This window comes from Amblyomma maculatum, chromosome 6 (genome assembly GCF_055883805.1).
Source record: "Amblyomma maculatum isolate TAMU_Amacu chromosome 6, ASM5588380v1, whole genome shotgun sequence".
Taxonomy (NCBI): Eukaryota; Metazoa; Arthropoda; class Arachnida; order Ixodida; family Ixodidae; genus Amblyomma; species Amblyomma maculatum.
Genome location: NC_139349.1, coordinates 48,272,329 through 48,293,155, shown reverse-complemented (window position 1 = coordinate 48,293,155; position 20,827 = coordinate 48,272,329). Strand labels below are relative to the sequence as shown.

Genomic DNA, 20,827 nt, shown 5'->3' with positions numbered 1-20,827 from the left:
CCGGCATGCACTTCATAAATAAAAAGCAAGTTCCAAGATGGGCTGGGTGGGAATCGAACCAGGGTCTCCGGAGTGTGAGACGGAGACGCTACCACTCAGCCACGAATTTTTTTTTCTTTATTTCCGAGGTATACATGAACAACAAATGACCTGGTAAAATTGAAGAAATTTTAACCTCACACGCGTCAGCTGAAGGGCACTCAGCCACGAGTTCGATGCTTGAAAGCGGTACAAAAGCGCTTCTAGTGAATGCGGTGTTGCCTTAGAAACATGCCGTAGAACGTTATACTGCAGTGTATATCGGTAATTATGAGCATGTTACTTACAGAAGTCGCAGTTACACGAGTAGCGAAGTACGTTTCCGCTACATTTCTTCTGCGCTCTGCGCACATGCAAAGCCATCTTGCGGCAAACACAGAAGAACCCCTCCTCGCAATGTGCGGCGCTGCCCCGACACGTGGCGCGCCACTCGCCCCTGACGTTTCGCCGTGCACCCTCACAGGTTGTAGAATCAAGCGTCTTTCCTTTCTTTAGATCACTATCTTCGCTCAAACGCTTCTCCCCTTCGGGCCGCGCGGGTACCGGTGCGAGGATGCTCCAATACCCTTGCGTTTAGTAAGTTTTCTCGACGAGGTGCAATAACGCTATCGCGTTCCACTCTTGAAGGCGAAGCTTAAGCGTCCTCCAAATTTTTTTTATCAAAACTCGCATTGCAAATACCCTAACCCCTGCAAAGGGTTAGGAAAAGCGAACGAGAGGCTGCTCCTGCGCCTCTTCACAAACACGATGCCGTGCCCGGCAGTACTTCAACATTTTGACTCCCAATTCACTGGCCAGTGCCAGCACTGTGGGGAGGTGGCTGACACCTACCACATGGTAAGGGCCTGCCAACAAAACCCATCCCTTCCCCCCATCCATAACCCTTCCCGGGGGGACTGGGAGGCGATCCTGCTCGGCTGCTGCGACGTACAGGTCCAAAGGGCTTTAACGCAGCGTGCGCAGGCGGCGGCAACCGTCAATGGTATGCCTGACTAGGGTCTCCACCCAGTGTTGTAAAGCCGAGGCCCTTAAGGCTCCGCGCCACACAAACCTCCAAAATGTACAATAAATGTTTTCACCACCACCACCACCCGCAGCGGCGAGCACATGCGCAGTGCTGAGACTACCCTTCTCTCCGCGCCAGCGTGCGCTGGGATGCCGCTATCCTCCTCCTTCTCCTTTGTAGTGAGCGCAGCCAGCGGTGCAACACGCGGCGCACCTGTGGGGAAAACCGATCTTGACGCATGCGCACTGCCGTTCTTTTTCAGGCACAGCGAAATGCGCTACGTGTAGCTTAGCTACAAATTATTTTGCGTTCTTCTATATTTATAACTTCCAGTAACCTTCATTTCGAAGGGCAACACAAATATCATAATAAAGGTAGACCAGCATAATATCCCTAGGCAGTGTGGTGGTGGATGAGGTTTCGCAGAAGAAGACGAGAAAAAGGAAGAAGTGCAGCTCGGTCAAGCCCAACCATGTCTGAGAGAGACACCGAAGAAGGAAAGCGCGGAAGTATAAAAGGCAGCGTTTCTGTTGCACCGTGCAAAAAAGAAGCTGAGCAGCTTTCCCCAGAGTGCATGGTCGAAGTCGAGTACATTCTAGGCAAAGGCCGCTTTCAGATACTCCTGCTGCTCTTCGCCCAGACTGCCAGCTTCCTGTCGTACGTTCAGACTTGGTGGCCCCCTGCTCTGATGGTCATCCGCCGAACCACGAGCTACTGGTGTCGGGCGTCGTCAGAGTACTCGTACATGTCTACGGGACAATGGTTCAATTCCAGCATTCCGCGTCGGCCCGACGGCACCTACAGCCGCTGCACGCGCTACGACAGGCCACGCACTGGAGACTCTACTCTTAACACCTCCGAAGTGCCCTGCGAGCACTGGGACTACAACAAAACCACTCGCAGCAGTAACATCGTTACGGAGTGGGACCTGGTCTGCAACAGAGCCTGGCTTCTGCTGTTCGCACAAGTGACCTCCATAAGTGGCACAGTAGTGTGTGCCCCTCTTATGGGGATCGCCTCGGACCGCTTCGGGCGCCGCCCAGTGCTGTACGTAACCCTCCTCGTGTTCTTGTTCTCTGCAGTGGCCCAGTGCTTCGCCGATTCGCTGCAAACGTTACTGATATTGCGGTTCTTCTCCTCGGGATCGGCCAGTGTGCTGGGGCTTACCACGAGTGTTCTGCTCTTCGAATCAGCACCACAAGATACTCGCGAGGCGTTCGTTGCTCTCGCAGCCTGCGCGCCAAGTGTTCTCGCTCCCGTATACACGACTATGGTGAACTACGTGATTTCGCAGTGGAGGAGCCGATACCTTGCCTTAGCGGCGCCATCACTTCTGCTTGTAGCAATAGTCTATCTGACGAGCGAGTCGCTTCAGTGGGTCGTCGTAAACGGCAGGTACGAAGAAGCCGAACAGGTTGCACTCTGGGCTGCCCGACTTAACAAAGACGACGCGCGTGTGGTCAAGGAGCGCCTGCGTTCAATCATAGATTTGCTGACGCCTGCAGGAAGAGGAAAAGACACTTCCGGCTTCTTCACTCCCATCATCAGGACCATGCGGTTGCAATGCATTATCCTATTCAGCTTCTGGTTCTTCACCTATGCCGCCTACTTCATCCCCAACACTGAAATGATTGCAGGGAAGCTGCATGACATAGGACGGCTGCTGGTCTTTGTCATGGACGCCGTTGCCATGATGATATCTTACTTCATAACATCCGCCTGCGGTTACCGGTACCCTGTCGTCATTTTCTCCCTCTTATCTTGTGTCTGCATGGCAGCTCAATTGCTCCTAACGTTTTCCGGATTATTAGAGCCACTTACCTGGGCCATCGTATTTACTTACGCTCTATTCCACATGATCTACGTCCCCCTCTACGTACTCACTATGCACATATTCCCCACTGAGCTGAGAAGCACCGGATTTTCTGTTGCCTATATGTGCGGTTCTTTGGGCTCCCTAGTGGCACTGCTTGTGAAGCACTTTGAAATGATGTTGCCAGACGGTATGCAAACGCTTCCAAGAGCAGCCATCACTGTGGGTATCGCCATTGTCTCTGTCTGCATTCTTTTTCTGCCCGCACACTTCACTATTGAGTCGAGAGTAGACCACAACAAAATCATTTCTGCGCGTAAGAGATCGAGTATGCCCATTACTGCATCCGAATTTCATTATTAGAGAAGACATGCGTGCTGGACCTTCAAGACGACATCTTTTCTAATGACTATACAGGACAGTCGGTCCCATGTGTCCTGGGGCAATAAAGTTCTCTTTGCTAATCGGCTTAAAGTGTGTTTGCCATGTTGCTTTTTAAGGCTACAAACTTTATTCCCCCGACAAAGTGCTTGAGTCCAAGGACTGAACAGTTCAGGACACTGATGTGCGATACGTATTTAGCAAGGTGTTACTTTTTTCTTAAGTGTGAAGAACGCTTCGCAGTCACAAACTATCCAAAGAGGGATAGTTATGTGGTTCAATTTATTTCAGATGATTCAGAAGAAGTTAGATGCACTGAAATTGAAGTCTAAGTCAAACTTTGTTCATAACCGAGGGTCGCGTGATAGCAAATATACTGCTGTTGACGAAAGAAAAGCACTAATAATCGATTTGCAATTGCGTGACGTGTGTGCCTGTACCGTCTGCGCATGCTTCTATTTTTCTTTAAAATCCTCTTGTTCACACCCCAATAAACAGTTGGTAGCAGCGCTTGTCAATCGTCGTGTGTGCTTTCTTTCCTTTTGTCCCTGTCCAAGTATTAGCGCTAATTTCTTCCTAAATAAAAGCACTGATAAGCCATAAAGTTGCTTAAAAAGACTTAGAAGTCAAGTTCGGGTTGCCCAACCAGCTTCGGAGTTATGCAACTAGGAAAGTAACGTCTCAGGCGGTCTCGAGGGATGCTCACGCTTCTTGCGGCCTTTCCAAAGGAATTTTTTCGCCCCCTGGCGCACATTGGCGATATCGCCACTGCTCCGCTTGAGCAAAATTCCCTGAGCTTGAGCAACCATCGCACGCGCGCAATTAGAACGCACGCTCTCTGCCCACCCCGTTTGCAATAATTTCAACCGCCAGCCCTTTAGTACCTTACTTCTCTCCTTAGGTTTATGCAAATACCACTTAATCAGCGTTCAATATGGGACATCTAAGAGTTATAAAACAGCAAATAATTTTCCGCGTGCACTCGCCTTCGATGCGTTTGCATACATAGCCACATAAGCCTTCGTGTACACTAGTGTCAACACTTTCTGAAATAATTTGCGGGCTTGTACTGAGAACTTGCGTTAACAGCTTCGTGAAATACATGCAGCGGTAGCGATTAAAAAATCCCTCGGACGCCAACGTGGTTTGTTCACTTTTTCTGTAATCGTCGAGCTCGCTTACAAAACCAAATCTGTAGCGAAGCCCTGCTTATTAATAATTATACAACATCCACTAACATCTTCACACGGGTGCCGAAAGGCTAATTTTGCAAATGGTTTATGCAAATATGCTGCTACCATGTTCAGCCAACAGAGCGTGTAATAGTGATCGTAGACAGAAGGCGATTCTTGTGGAACATGAAGGATTGAAGGTATCGTTGGAATGAGCTCAATGATGAATCATTTGAAATATCGCTACGATGTTTGGGTCAAATTGTGAGGTGGAACCGAATTATGCATCCTGTTCTTTTCAATACTGAGACTTAGAAAAGAGTACTGTTACGTTCTTCCTTCGAAAGTCTTTCGCGGAGCACGTTTCACTTAGGCACTTCACTTTTTATCGCACTCATCATTTCGTATGTATAAGAGTTAGCATGCATGCAGGCTAAGTTTCTATGCGTCCCTGGAGCCATCATCGACGGCGTCAAACATCAGCAAGGCTGCTGTTCCAGCTGTCCCACAAGGCAGTCCTTCGTTCTATACATGTTAATACCAAGCACACGAGCAGCTCAGCAGCGCAAACTATTCTTCATCGCCACGGCTGCGCACGCTCACAAACTGCTCGTGTTGGCATCATGCGACCGGCACCGCTACTTCTAAAGCAAGGCTGAATAATAATAATAATTGGTTCACAGGAAGGGAAAGGCACAGTAACTGTCACACTTGCTCTGTGGACACCCGAACCCCGCCGTAAGGGAAGGGAGGAAGGTGGCAATGAAAGAGAGAGAAAGAGGAGCCGTAGTGGAGGGCTACGGGGTAATTTCGACCACCTGGGGATCTTTAACGTGCGCTGACATCGCACAGCACACGGACGCCACTTCGTTTCGCCTCCATCGAAACGCAGCCGCCACGGTCGGGTTTGAACCCGGGATCTCCGGCACAGTAGTCGGGCGTCTTAGCACTGCACCACCCCGGCGCGGCATGCTGAAGCACTGCCGAAATTGTTTTTCCGACATGAGAGAAAATTTTCGCTGTGTGGCGCGGGAGTTTTCAATGCATACTTGCAAACACTTCGTGTTGACACTGTATGACAGGGTCGCCTGCGCTGCTCTAATATATGGCGAAGTAAGTTTTCTTGCTCAGCTTAACGAAAACATTATTCTGTTTCGTGGTGTGAATTCTGCCATTGACGTATCTTCGGCACGCAGGAATGACTTTTTAGCGTGATAAGGGTGTGCAATGAGCGCAATTCTTTTAATTTCTTAACGGGCACTCATCTGCTCGTGGCCGCTAGCGCCTCCGTCATCAAAATTTTTATTTACTGCATATGACACCGGAAGCGGAAAGTCTAAGAACTCTGACAGTGCACTGGTCATGGATGACGGTTTCTCTTTATGGCCTTCAATGGCTGGCCATAACCAGGCAGAAGCGGAGAGTCATCAATAATCTTCGAGACACGTGGCGCATCTTCCGCTGATGTCCGATAGTGGACTGGCGCAAAGCCGGTGCCGTTGAAGCCGCATGCTCGAACGAGTCCGTAGGTCCCCACGTTGTCCAGGAGGAGCCAATCGCCCACAGACACATCCATAAAGGGTGCGCTGTCTACTAATGAGTCGAGGGGATGACACGTGGCGCCCCACAGCGTCGTCAGGTGGCGCTGCGGACGATTGTGCGGGGGCTGCGCAAAATAGAGTGCAGTCGTTATTCCTTGTACCAAACAATAAATGTTGTTATAGCCGTTCTAGTAGTAGCAGAAGTAGAAAAAAAAATAATAGCGATGATTGACAACAACAACAAAGCGTGATCTAACAAGCAGCCTTTCTTTTTGTCATGTTTGATGGCATAGCCGCGTAGCTTCGAACGTCTTCGTTTACATGCAGGTAGATGAAATGCAGATTCGAAATGCTGTCTGAGTGCCGTTATTAAATCATCATCATCATCATCATCATCAGCCTGACTATACCCACTGCAGGGCGAAGGCCTCTCCTATATTTCTCCACTTAACTCGGTTCTGTGCTAGCTGCATCCACTTGACCCCTGCGAACTTCTTAATCTCGTGCGCCCACCTAACTTTCTGCCGCCCCCTGCTACGCTTTCCTTCCCTTGGAATCCAGTTTGTTACCCTCAGCGACCATCGGTTATCCTCTCTTCGCACTACATGTCCTGCCCATAAATAAATAAGCGTTATTAAATAAGCAAGTGGTATTTTCGAATGAAGTTATAGTTCAGTTCAGTTTATTCCAGTCATTTACGATGGCTGAGGAGAGAGGAAAAAAGCCACGCACGCGGCTTAACAAAGCTCCTATCTCCCGCAGTGGTTCGATACGGCGATAGCGGATAACAGCAAAAACAAAAGCAAGAAAAGACATAAAAATAAAGAATCTGTACAATATTTTAGTCATAATAGTCATAAATTTATTTCATAACCGTTCGAAAAAGTTATCCTTGTGAGCGACACTTTGAAGTTCAATGATCAAACCGGCGACTGTGAGAATCCGAACAAGGAAGGAAGCTAATGCACATTTAATAACTTTTTCTTTCACCAGTGATTAAAAGGGGGCATTAAAGATGTGCATTCTAAGAAGCATATGTATCCATTTCGAACCAGCATTAACATATTTCAGGATACTTGAAAAGTTCGAGCGCAACAAGCTCGCGAGGCCAATTCGCCGCTAATATCTGAAACCACATGCACGCACACACGCACACACACACACACACACACACACACACACACACACACACACACACACACACACACACACACACACACACACACACACACACACACACACACACACACACACACACACACACACACACACACACACACACACACACACACACACACACACACACACACACACACACACACGCACACACTTTTCAAAGTATGAGGTAAGACAATAGCATTTATATTGCGAAAAGAATGATGAAGGGCAAAACCAGACAATCTAAAAGAATAGAGAGGGAATGTAGCGAGCAAGCATAGGTTTCTTCGTAAGGAGTCCATTGACTGCTATTATCAATGACCTTACCGTGAGCGGCGTATACTTGATATCCAAGAATGGGTACAGTTCATTTGGCAAGCTATTCTGCTTGCTTCCGTTGACGAAGACGTCGTGGTGCGTTTGCAGTGTGCCTGAAAAAAAAAAAAGAAAAAAAAAAAAAGAGAGAAGAAACACTTTGGGTATGGTCACCTTCTTGAGCATTCCAGATCGCATTTAATGATGGTTTAGGAAATTTCACCTACTGTTATGATAGCATGGAGGGGGGGGGGGGGGGGGGGGGAACCGGTTGCACTCTTTGTCTTTTGTCTTTGCCTTGTCTAAATGCGAAAATCTGGATTTTGGGGGCTGTTAAGGAAAGAGTGCTGTTTTGTGCTTTCTAACCCGTTCAACCCAGTCGCGGCCAATCGAAAACACCAGGTTAAGATGGTGTCCTATCCACTCTCAAGCATTCGCAGTTGCGTGTGCAAACACCGAGTGAGTGAGTGAGTGAGTGAGTGAGTGAGTGAGTGAGTGAGTGAGTGAGTGAGTGAGTGAGTGAGTGAGTGAGTGAGTGAGTGAGTGAGTGAGTGAGTGAGTGAGTGAGTGAGTGAGTGAGTTCAGTGAGCGAGTGAGTGAGTTCAGTGAGCGAGTGAGTGAGTGAGTGAGTTCAGTGAGTGAGTGAGTGAGTGAGTGAGTGAGTGAGTGAGTGAGTGAGTGAGTTAGTGAGTGAGTGAGTGAGTGAGTGAGTGAGTGAGTGAGTGAGTGAGTGAGTGAGTGAGTGAGTGAGTGAGTGAGTGAGTGAGTGAGTGAGTGAGTGAGTGAGTGAGTGAGTGAGTGAGTGAGTGAGTGAGTGAGTTTAACAATCTGGCCAATGAAAAAGTGAATTTACATACGCCTCTACCCACTTCCACAAACACTCACGCAAGGACAAAGGCGCTTTACGGCACACGTTCCTCTCGAAAAACGTACTCTTCAATTGTTTTTCAAGAGGCATAAACCGCGAAAATAGTCGGAAATTCGTTTTCAGGCACTTGTGAAGAGCACACATTGAACACAGTCGAGCATTATCCAACCACTTAATTTATTGTGTATCTCCGTCTGTCGCAAATGCTTACAGCCCATGAATTGCAACTTCTGCAACCGACGGTACCTGGCACATAGGGTTGACATGTGTTTTCGAAGAGATATATATGCTCGAAAAAGAAATACGAGGTTGTCACTTCTCGAGTGGTTTTATTTTCAAGGGCTGCCGTCTCGGTACCATCGTGCCTAAGTGCTGGGTCATTCTGTTTACCCCGTGCAGCGATCTTTCGCTCACGTCCGCTTATCATAAACTACTTGTGATAAATGGCTTCCGCTGCGCAGATTGCACCCAATGAAAGTGACACATGCCTATTGAATTTTTTTCAAAAGCTCATAAGGTTGACCCGGTCTCCAATTTTGTAGCGCTGTCAATTTATAGGGAACGATTACTGCCTGCCCTTTCAGTCTCAGCAAATGGCGCATACAATCTGACCAGTCTTCAGAAAGCATTAAGGTTTTTTACTGTCTTTTTTTTTTTTGCAGAGCAGAGGCTGCAGGAGAAGCACTGTTTCGTTGACCATGTTTAGAACAGACAATTAGTATAGCAAAATCAATTAGAGCCATTCACTGTAAGCTTCTGCTGTTTTCATTACTATGATGTTACTTGAAACTATTCATGTGCAATTCAAACAAAAACTGGCGACTGCGATTTCTCGCTTCTTCTAGCAATGAGTGTCAGGACGTATGCATAGAAGGATTGTGTACCTTCGACAGCGACTTGTTGCGTCCTCTTAGCTACCACCTGTACAGCCATTGTGTAAGGCGCTGTCACCATGAACTGTCCTGGCTCGGCGATGACTTTAGTACCACTGGTTTCCGGGAAATACAGGTCTACCGCTGCTCGCAGAGCTTTGCACACCTGGGCAATAAAAATGACGACCATGGCCGCAGCTTTAGAAAGCACAAAAAAAAACATTTCCCGTTTCTGTCGCAGTACGGCCATTCAATTACTTTTTATCGAAAAAAAAAACATATTTCAGTGTGGGTAATGACCTAACAGCAATAATCGTTTTACATTCTACTTTGTTTCCGGCCTTTTGAGTTCGTCATCACGGCCTTTCTATATACTGCCTTTTCCGTTAATTTCAAAGTTTATGAAAAGAAAAACTGTCGGCTACGAGAGCTTTATCACTATGTTCCGTCGCTTACAATATAGCTTAGTCACAGGAAAGAGAGCTGCGCTAAGTTTCCCATTAGAGTATGTATTCGCTGTAGGCTATATAATGTGACCTCGTTCTAAGAGCAATGAACTTCTATGAAGCTCTCAGGTTATGGCTGCATGATAAAGAGGTTTGCATTTAAAAAACACTGGACTATTAAAGCTTTTTTGTTTTACCAAATACACTTCACAGCCTCCAAATAATTACAGAAGGCAGAACATATGGGCGCCTGCTTTTACGCTGAACAATTTTAATGAAGTAACATCATGCCTATTTTCTATTCACTTATTCTATGACATTCACCTTTATTCAGCAAGTTTTCGCCGTTACGTCATCTTTTTTATTCCATCTCCTGATTAATGCAGGCACCTTGGTTTGTAAGTTAGCCTACGATGTTATAATAAATAGATTTTTTTTTTTTTCGTAACGAACGTCATGCCCATTCAAAAAAAAAATAAAAATAAAGCACGGAGTGAAAGTAAGCCACAATTCATCGTAACTTCAAACCGAGGCTAACCCGAAAAGCGGTGCTACTGGCTACCCCGCACTGAAGGCTGGAGGGAAGCAAAATAGTAATTGGGAAGGGAAAAATAAGCGTAAAGGCCTTATCAACAGGCGTGAGTAGTGACATTACAACTAAAAAAAACAGCAGATTGTTGTTGCCTAGATTGAAACTATTTAAAGATGTGCACACTCTGAAAACTGAAGGCACGATGTTAGTTCTTTTCTGTCGTGACATTCTATTGAGCACTACAGGTTATGCGTTTTGAGAGTATGCCAGTGAGCCCCTGTACTTCACCTCTACGAAGATCGCCTCCTTCCTAACTCCGCCAGGAAATCCGCCACCGAGGTCCAGCACCGACATTCGTATGCCCAGTTTGGCGCCAACGTCGAAGAGCATCCGAGCTTGCTTCACTGCTACTTCAACAGTTTCTGTCGTGAAAAACCTACTGCCGACGTGAAATCTGAAGGAAATAAAATCGCCGGAAAGCCTTGAGAGTCAACAGCGGCAGAACATTATTAGATATCGTGCACTATGCCCGCATCCTATCCAGGTTCAGCGCTTCGAACAGCCACGGAAAAAACGTAACGAGACTGGAAATTTGTACGCGTCGCGTCGCCACGCTGAGGGGTTGCGCCCGACACATCGGCACCAGGTGAACGGCAAAACAAATACGACAAAATTGCACGTTGCTGGAGTCGTTGCTGACAGATAGTCTTACTGTTTATCTAACTTCGGCCACATAAACGTAGTAACCGCTCAAGCTAACCTCTGCGCTGCGCCTTCGCGTTGATTGTGGCTTCTGCTGCAATTACTCTATAGGAAGAAGCGCCTACTCTTCAAGCTTCTTCGAAATGCCACAGTCGCAGAGGAATCATTGAGTTCATAGACATGCGGTATTGCTTAATTTGAAACACAGGTAGTCGAGCCTTTAGTTCCCTTCCAGCTCACGCCTAACATGGTGGCTGTGTAAACATAGCAGTGCTGAGCTGCAGGTGGCCAATAGCATCAGACGGAAAGTTTTCGTTGAAAAAAGAGAATGTGCTAGCAATATCCTGCAATATATACACTGTGTTTTATTTCTTTTTGAAAACGTTGACTGGTGTGGTGACTCGGTACGCTCATATATTACTTCATATTTTTAACACCTTTATCGTCTCTTATATCCGGAGTCGCTTTGGTACTTAAACTCCATTAACCTAAACGAAGTTTTTATCCCACACTCTGTTTCTCTTCTTTGTTTCGCTGCTACAGACCCTGCTCTGCAATGACCGTGCTGTGCTTACGACTGCTGCACATGTGCTGCTTTGTACCCCCCCCTCCCCCCTTTTTCTCTCGCGCTGCAATTTATGTTCATGTCCGCAAACTGCATTCGATCTTCCTTACTTTTGTTATGTGGGGGCGCGCACTCGTAGGCGCAGTTAGGGCTGTCTCCAACCGCTCAGTTTGGCTTTCGCAAGGGTCTGGCGCCAAACTTAATCGCATTGCATGGCGTTTCCCAAAATCAGAAAACTATGGATATCACAGTGCCCTCAACTACTCTCACAATAAGTAGCCTAAACGTAAGAGTTTAATGTTTACTCCTTATTACTGTCAACCAACCTGCTTATTAGTGCACCTTAGCTGTATTTTGGCACGCACCACCACTGACGATGCCGTCAAGAAAAGATCACATAACTGAAAAGGACTATTTTTTAAAAGAAAGCCTTGACAGTCTGAAACACAGGGGCCATCATACCAGAGGCTAGAAAATTATCAAAGGAACAAAGAAATTTGTCCCCCCCCCCCCCCCCACTTATTGTAGGCTGTGCTTGCACTTCATTTTTCAGGGAAAAAGGTTGCTTTAATATACACTTGCATAGATGCACCCCCTCAGCACATCATGCATTGTCCCGGACGCTCATTTCTTTTTTTTTAGGACATTTTAAGCTTACGGGCTGCTCCTTTTACAAAATCACTGCCACCTTTGCGTTCTCCAGTAAACGTTGGTAGTTCGTCATCTTAAACCAAGCTGTCATAAAATTCCCACTGTCACGGAAAAGGAAATGGCTTGCAATACAATTACCTTAATTGAGAAACAATGTTTCGTAAATATGTTTTACTCACGCTACGCCAACGACGTTGTAGCCAAGCTCAGTGGCCGCTCGTAGGATGTCTTCTGCTTGCGAGAAGAGGCAGCCGAATTTTCGTGCCATTACCACTGCCCCGTGTCCCTCCTTGGCCGCTAACCTCAACAGCAGCCTGCAGATGGGTATAACTAAACGTGAAAGCTATGCCAGCAAGAGATTATCGGCTCTGTGTCATTTAAGCTTATTTCATTAGTGGAACGTACACGATTCCCTTTAAAATATGGGGGGAGGGGGGACGGTTGCATGCCAAATCTGTCCAGCAGAAAGCCGCATTGAGCGAGATATATAGTAGCAATATCAAAATATCATCCATAAATATGTCTGATTCGTTTCTGCAACATTCCCTGCAAAACGTAAGGTGTAGAAGCTGAAAAGTTACATCATACAAATACTTGCGTGATGTGTGCATAAAAGTCCGGAATTACATTTCCGGCACAAGGCAGAACGAGAGGAAGACGATGGTTACACGGTATGAGAGAGTAAAGGGGAGAAACCTCAGTTCGCAGTTCAAGCCAACGTTTCGACAAGTGGACTTGTCTTCGTCTGGGCAAAGAGATCATGATGATCTCTGCCCAGACGAAGACAAGTCCACTTGTCGAAACGTTGGCTCGACTTGTCAGTTCGCAGGTCGAGCCAACGTTTCGACAAGTGGACTTGTTTTCGTCTGGGCAAAGAGATCATGATGATCTCTTTGCCCAGACGAAGACAAGTCCACTTGTCGAAACGTTGGCTCGAACTGCGAACTGAGACTTCCCCCCTCTACCCTTGTTCAGTGTTCTTTCATTTCCGGCATAAGGAGCACTAAAAATGCATCACAAACGTTTGGCTAGTTATTATTTTTTAAGGAAAAAATATGCTCTGCTCTATTTTAGCGCCGCCCTCTCCATAAATGCTCACACGCCTTATACCTCAATCCATATAATTTTAATCAATGTGTTAGCACAACCTGGCATTCTTGTCCGTAATTTTTTCCAGTTCCTGTACGCAGTCAAAAGTCATCAAGGTGACTCCCATTTCTTTGGCAAATTCGAGGTGCGATCGCTGTTTTGCAGTGTTTGCGTATATGATGCGGCTAGGATTAATCCCAGCATTGATGACGGCTTCTAATTCGTTCTGGAAAAGAAAATAAATAACCAATAAATGCAAAAGCAACTTTATGCCACAAAGAAAAGCAAATTCAACTTCGCGGGTAAACGTATATTCAAAAACAGAAGGCCCATAATTGTGCCAAAGCTTATTAACGAGAAAATATCGTTTTTCAAATGAGGCAGCTTCAGTCTGCATCTTATGCCGCTGCACAACCGTACGTAGGTCAAGTGTGCAGGCAGTTTCAGCTAGCCTTAAACTAATTTAAGACATCTGCTATATATTTGCCAGCCTGCAAACGAATTCGATAGCTTTCAGCTTATGCTGTTTTCAGTTAAGACTCGGGCTTGTTTTGACTCCGAGACACTAGCGAAGATCTATACTTACACAAAATTACGAAAATAATGTGAGAATGTCTTCCAGTTGGGCCTTCAGCGAGAGACAGAACAACCATATCTGTCTTTCTTATTCATATTGACGGTAGCGCAAAAAATGAGGACCGAGAAGTAGGACACAACATGCCCAACACGCCCGATTCAGCCCGCCCAACTTTCAATCTTACTACTGTCATTCTTAGTTGCCATCACAGGTGTGCTAAGTATTATGTTTGCATGTGCATCGATCAAATGAACTTCCATTCGAGTGAATAAACTGATAATTTATCATCAGATTGGTTGGGAGCGTTGTAGAATAAGCTTCTTACGGCGCTCTGGAGAAATTCAATGAGGCTTCTTAGCATCAATTTGATTATCGCCTTCAAATATGCATCATGTTCTACTATCGAGAGAAATTTGAAATGTGTTAGTAATATATTTGAACCCTCATTCTCCGAAAAGAACACGAATGGTAAAAAACAAACGCAGGAAATTCATGTGCGCCACACACTTCCACACTAATAAAATTACAGACTTAATTTTAAAAATTAAACCCCATAATTATTTCCCATCTAATGCCGCTCCTTCAACTAAACATCAACTGTAGTGGTATTGTTAAAACAAAACCTCATGTGAGAGAATTACGTGACAGCACCTCCATGGCGCACATGCAACTTGGCGAAGCCCATGTCTATTTCTTCTTTGGGGAACGCGATTCTTATTTGTATACACGAAATGTTTGTGCCAATCGGTCCAACGGGGGTCTGAAATGCAGCCAGCATCATCAACTTCCTTCAAACAACGCTAACGCTTCGAAGAAATTTCTGAAAATTTGGCTGCACGAATATCGGCGCTGTCCCGCGAAAGGTTATTGAGAGCGCAAACGGAAAACCTTGGCTATGTCACAGGCGCTAGATGACAATTTCGAATCAAACATTCCGCCATATACACGCAAGTACGCCGGCCTAAGCAATGACCAATTCTGTTAGCTAAACCAGCTTCTCCAAACTGTATGCAGCAGACATACGCGTAAACTCTCGCTACATACAACACTGACTTCAACGGTGACGTCACTGATAACATCAATAATTGTGTTCAAAGTGCAAGAAATAATGCCCCCGCTGAAGGCGCTCGCGGGAAGGAAGTTGCTTCTGATATCCACAAGACAAAAGCGCGTAAATGTAGATGAAAAACAGTTAATCGAGGGCGTATGAAGTCAATGCACAAACAGACTTTAAAGCGGTATCAAGTCATCATCGTGGCTTTTCCGACGCAGTTGCACACTCTGAAGTAGTGCTAATTACCCAATATATAATTCGTTCCCCCGCTTTTGCTAACAGAGATGTGCCGTCATTTTCTACTAATTATTTCTCACCTTGTTCGAGCAGTCGAAGTTTACCCCCTCCAGTGCCAGAGTATGAATAATAACGGGGTCCGTGCAGGCTTTTATTGCTGCAAACAATTGAAAGATGATTATCTGAAAGTTATATGTGCATATATTTTTTACATCCGAATACCTCACTAACCTTTATCTATGCATCTCACGCCTTTTTCCAAGTCAAAGTTTCTGTCTTAACTGCCCGGCAGTGTACTAATTAAATACGGCATCTAAAAACAGGGAGAAAGTTTTCCAGCCTGAAGTAATTTTACGTTTAAGCGTTTTTTTTTTTTTAAACATGCTGCTTGTTTTGTTCTATATTAAGCACATACAAAAAAAAAGTATTGTTTTTCGAACAATTCTGCTTCTGCTTGTTTTCTGGTGCACAGTTTCAATGCATTAAATGGAATTGCGCAACCCTTGCTGGGGACAAGATTTGAGCGTTGTCTTTTGGATGGCTTATCATATCCGCTCCTTTAGAAAAACTCGGTTCTCATTTCTTCAAAAGACGCCCGTCATATAGATTTGCTTTGCATATTGAAAACTGCGGCATTCTGAATGTTGCCGAAATATAGGTAGCCCGATTTTTTTAGCAAACTTGAAAGGTATCATGAACGAACTAGAAATAAGACATTGCTAGATAGTTAACATGCTTTTCTCCATGATGAAAGGCACTTCATTTTACGTTGATCGGTTTTCTTTACTTCACCCTTTATAGGAAAATTTAACATACGAATCAGCTAATAAAATGTACTCGCGAAGACCGGGGCTGTTTCTCTGCTTCTTCCTAAACGCAGTTGCATATCCTGTACTTGCATTGTTCCCGTTCATGGCGGTTCGTCCCGATGTTGCAGCAGGTTACACAAACCAATACTTCATTTCTTACATATACGTGTTCACATGTATTCGTGAAACTTCCACGATACTTCCTGCTACGAGTCGTTGTTGTTGTTGAGCAAATTCTTCTCTCTCCTTCGCGATCAACGAATAAGTGTTTGAGTTATTGCTATTTTCGTATCGGACGCGTGAATGCAGCAACAATAAAAATAGGGTGATCTGTTGCAGTAGGCACCCAGCGGATTTGCCGGACTTTCTTTGTGGATTTGCTTGTGTAGCGACCACCGAGTGTATTTGGGAGAGCACTGTATCTCATCTGTTCTTTACGAGCTAGCTATTTTTGCCGCGATTCCAAGATTTCGTCAAAGAGAAGGAGGAGGAGGAAAAGGAAAAGCAGGGAGGTTAACCGGACGATGAAAACGGTTTGCTACCCTGCACTGGGGGAAGGGGGTGAGTGGATAAAAAGGTGAAGGATAGAAGAGAGTTACAGGAATACGAAGTCAGCATAGTATAGTCAGTAAATAAGGAAATTCAGCGCAGTCAGTAAGTCACAGTCTGTCGTGCAGGCCCGTGGTTCTCAAGATGCGGAGCAGTGACTAAGAAGCCTTCACCACAGACGATCGCCGCGTTCAGTGGCCTAGAATCTTCATTTCTCTCAGGAGGTGTTCATCTAGACGCTCCTGCGCACGGCAGAGAGGCTGTCTTTCGGCACTATATGTGGGGCACTCACAAAGAATGTGGGCTATAGTCTTGTCGCACCTGCATATTGCACACGCAGGGCTATTAGCCATACCTATCAGAAATGAATAATAGTTGGTGAACACATCAACCCACAGGCGGCACAGCGCTGTGCCAGGTGCATTCGTGGTTTATTTGGGGTGTATTTGGTGTTCTAGAAAACATGATCATGACAACTGCTTCCAAATGCCTAGTCAAAATGTAGTACTTGGTGATATGACTAAACGCTAGTTTCTTCTTAAATGTAAAAAAAATAAACAAATGTACGCAGTAAGGACATGCAAAGCCCTCACTGCACTTCACCTTTTGTTTTTGTTTTTTTTTTTTGTTCTCAACATTAAGCTTTGACTTCTTTCGCAATTTCCTTTCTACAGCTAGCTTCTACAGCTCTTTGTGTTGATCATAATGCAATCTTTCTTCTAGATTCTGTTAACCCCTGCATTTAACCATATGATTTATTTTTCAGCATATACCGAAGTGAGCTAAATTTGACATTTTGTGGGTGTGTTCAACCCTTGCTTGTCAACGCTTTCATTTACACGTGCTTGTTACTATATGACGACCACCATCATGCATATATTCAAGAAAAAAAATGTTATAAATTCATAATATCATTATATTGCAAACCGGTACGCTGGAAATGGAACGATCTCGAAGTACAATCCTTATTTGCCGCAACGTGCACTATCGCAATTAAAAAGAAACATGTTAGACAGCGGTAATTTACTGGTTTGTCTTTTTTTTTTTCATTGAACTTGTAAACAAATTCATTTCCTTTGTCACAAAATTATATTTTTACATGTTTACTAATTCATTAAGTGAAATTCACACTTATTAAAAATATATTAACCATTCACCAAGCTAGGGTAGTGCAGTGTTTCATACCATAATAGGGAAGCACACGCGGAAGCGTAAGGCGCCACAGCTGAACTCTCCTCTTCAGCTCGAACAAGTCGCACACGTAAAAGGCGTTGTCTTCTTCCTGGGACCGGAACCCAATATTGGTTGTTAACCGTTAGGATTTGTCTGGTGACGTCAGTTGTTCTCAAAGCGACATGGAAATTGTAATTGTTCTCAAAGCGACATGGAGACTGGACATAGAATTTGGCTCTTGCATTTTTCGGGGATAACATACTTCATATAAGTAGCTGCCGTTAGCTGGACCGTGACTTTTAAATTACCTTAATTTTTGATCCCGTCATGTGAACTAAAATGTATAGTTCAGGCCAAGGCAGGCCAGATGATGTTAATGGCTCAAGGACCGTTTGCTCATAAAATGCGATGGCTATAACGTATTCTGGACTGTGCCAGTTGAGTTGGAACACCAAACTTTACAAATAATTTCCTCACTGAAAAGCCAAGCAGGGGCCAGGAGAAAACTGTCGTAGCAAAACTCGCTGAGAGGCAAGTAGGTGGATAGTTCGTGGAAGATGAAGCGCATAAAAAAAGAAACGAAAGGACTTGCGCTACTTGAACAGAAAGTTGCAAACCATGTTCTGTTCTCCTTTCTTATCTGTGTTGTCACTTTTTGCGCTGCATTTTCTGCAATCGAGAGAAAGCTTATGTCGACTGGAAGCCGGTATCAACCTATTACTAAGTTACAAACCTAACACTTACTGCACTCGAGTCAGATGCTCAAACCACTATAAGCTACAGTTGCGGCCCAGGTAAACGTCTATGGCAATCTAAGTAATACCAGGGTAATCATGTTGCAATATTGGTTACGACTAAAAACTATGAGGCGGCCTGACAAGAATGTTCATTTCCCTATTGTCACGGCTAGAAATCTCTTGTACCGCAATGCCACGCTGAAATGTGCTAAAAGATGAAATTTTGAGGCTGCTATCTCGCATTCATTTGTGAAACACAAGATTCCTACTGTAGTAAACTCCGGGTAAGCAACCAGTTAGCTTTGGAGGTGCGCACCTGAGTCTGCACAACCTTCATGGCAATCTCAGAGGAGGTTCCTTCTACGTGAACGAAGGAGTTACTGCACCCTTCAGTACCCATCTCAGTGGTGGATCTGCAAAGAATGATGGAGACTACTTGAGATTAAAGGAAAAAAGCACCAATTTTAAGATTCCATGAACTTAAACCTTGTAGCTTAATCGACCGAAATATTTCGGCATTAGAATTTGAAACAATGGCGAAATCGGAGACTAAACTAGCAAAATCTTACGGGCTTCTCTTCAGCACATAACCGCTGGAAAGGGCGCACGATGACACCATGTAGGGTGTCGGCGCATTTATTTCACAGGAACGGTTCTTTTTAAGACTTCAAAATAACTCTACTAAAAGAAAAGCCCATGAAATGTTGTTTGGCGACATATGATAACGTACTGAAGGGTTTGGGAAATCAGTGGAAATAAAAAACACTTCTGTCCATGATGTCCTCAGCACTCTTCAGCACTTTCTCATTACCTCTTAGCGCTTTTAATGTTGTGAGAAGAGGCCTAATTTTAATTCCTTGTTTATATTATCATTTGAATACCAGCGCAAAATATACTCGACAAGCAAGGCGCCCGTGTGGTGTGCTATGTCAGTGCACGTTAAAGAACGTTAGGTGATCGAAATTTCCGGAACACTCCACTACGGCGTCTCTCATAGCCTGAGTCCTGAGTCCCTTTTGGACTTTAAAACCCGTACGCCAAATTATCAAACAGTTATGTAGCCGCCCGTTAAAAATGAATACAAGGGCATATCAGAACAGTTCGTCAGCTGCCTATTTTTGGTCATTCGGAGCTTCCGCGCATCACGAAAATTGTGTTATGACAAATTATATCCGGAAAAAATTTATAATTTCATAATATTTTATAAAGCATGAAATGAAAGACTTAACTGCGATATTGGTGAGGCTAATCAAAGTTGGACGTAATAATTTATTTCTTTACTGCCAAACCGAGGCGAAGGAAGAGGAGGTGAAAATGGGGTTAAACTGTCAGCATATTCCTCGGCAACAAATTCAAATAATTGATGCATGGTGCTAATAATAGGCAAAGCACACGGAATTCGTTCGGAGCTAAGAATGCTTCTCGACCGAACACCCACAGGCCAAAGATGAGTCAGAGTATCGGGCAGTTGGAGTAGGTAAAATTTCAGACACTCATCAGCACGCCAAGATTAAAATGACATAACAGCCCCTTGTTTTCCTACATTAAAAACAATAAAGCCTTAATAGCTGTTGTGCTCAGTGCTTCCTAATACTCAATTCGTGGAAAACCACCAAACTTTGACATTAAAGTGCAGGCTCTGGCATAATAATTCACTCCAGCAAAATTCACTCTTGCTAGGCTTGAATCCGTCCACACACGCAAAATGCAAACAAGCTCTTATTTTGCAGGCACCTATTGATTCCGGTTTCGAGTTGAACCGTCAATTTCATGGTACCAGTTATAGAATCGTGCCTATTGGTTATAATTTCAGCAATTATTTTACTAGACTGCAATTTTGAAAAGAATTTTTAGGTATTGGTGTGAGTGCAGCAGAGATTTCGGGATAAATTACTGCCCATCACTGAAAATTACCTTCATTTTGATAATGAAGTTTACACAAATGGCCGGATATACAGTTTTTCTTCTATGAAATACCTCGCTTTCTTTCACTCAAGGCCTAGGAAGTATTTGGTAGGGCTACTGATTTCCACACACATTTGCATTACAAACGGGATGCGTACTGCTCCTAAATTCTTATACTATTCTGACTCGTTTCTGCCTACAGCGAGTTCTTCTAGTCGGTCGATTTGCGGAGAAGGGACTGGGTTTGGTATACGAATCGGTACTCAAACTTACTGTGCTCACCACAGCCCGTAAAGCACCACCTAAAGATAGGAGGAAGAGCTTTTCAGGCACCGCTGTAATTATTTTCCGTGCCATTATCGTACACTCAAAGCTCCGGCACCAAGGTTGTGTGGTATGTGCCAGAGGATATAGAGTTGCTCAAATGGACTTACCGTGCGGCAAACGGAAACCTTGACTTACGTCCGAAACAACCTGTTATCGTTGGTCAGTCAGTCAGTTCAGGCGTTCAGTCGTGTCCGACTCTTCGTGACCCTTAGTGGTTAGATCGCCCGTCTCGGCTGCGGGAGGTGGTTAGTTCGAAACCCACCGCCGGACACCCACCGGTAAAAATGGGTACAAGCGTCCCCCGGCCTG

General features: G+C 44.9%; 2 protein-coding genes across 2 annotated transcripts; one reads left to right on the top strand and one right to left on the bottom strand.

The window, feature by feature from the left end:
- Nucleotides 1–1,517: 1,517 nt before the first annotated feature.
- LOC146185686 (solute carrier family 22 member 6-B-like) lies at nt 1,518–3,405 on the top strand. The gene is made up of 2 exons (XM_084607896.1): nt 1,518–3,048; nt 3,359–3,405. Exons 1-2 carry the CDS (start codon nt 1,518–1,520, stop codon nt 3,403–3,405), a joined length of 1,578 nt encoding a protein of 525 aa, XP_084464022.1.
- Nucleotides 3,406–5,738: 2,333 nt separating this feature from the next.
- On the bottom strand, nt 5,739–18,686 carry LOC146185685 (ornithine decarboxylase-like). Its single transcript, XM_084607895.1, has 9 exons — nt 18,603–18,686; nt 17,562–17,658; nt 15,099–15,175; nt 13,210–13,376; nt 12,241–12,375; nt 10,432–10,597; nt 9,178–9,331; nt 7,438–7,541; nt 5,739–6,077 (listed from the first exon to the last, which is right to left on the bottom strand). The coding sequence occupies exons 1-9, from the start codon at nt 18,684–18,686 to the stop codon at nt 5,772–5,774; spliced, it is 1,290 nt and encodes a 429-aa protein (XP_084464021.1). The 3' UTR covers nt 5,739–5,771.
- Between the last annotated feature and the right edge of the window lie 2,141 nt (nt 18,687–20,827).

Excerpts from the sequence above, each read along its gene's own strand:
- LOC146185686 (XM_084607896.1), top strand. The coding sequence starts at position 1,518 with ATGTCTGAGAGAGACACCGAAGAAGGAAAGCGCGGAAGTATAAAAGGC. Across the intron at positions 3,049-3,358 it reads TGAAATGATGTTGCCAGACG|GCTACAAACTTTATTCCCCC; the intron begins GTATGCAAACGC and ends TTGCTTTTTAAG.
- LOC146185685 (XM_084607895.1), bottom strand. The coding sequence starts at position 18,686 with ATGGGTACTGAAGGGTGCAGTAACTCCTTCGTTCACGTAGAAGGAACC. Across the intron at positions 12,376-13,209 it reads ATTACGGACAAGAATGCCAG|GCTGCTGTTGAGGTTAGCGG; the intron begins GTTGTGCTAACA and ends ACCCATCTGCAG. Across the intron at positions 6,078-7,437 it reads TCAAGTATACGCCGCTCACG|CCCCCGCACAATCGTCCGCA; the intron begins GTAAGGTCATTG and ends TATTTTGCGCAG.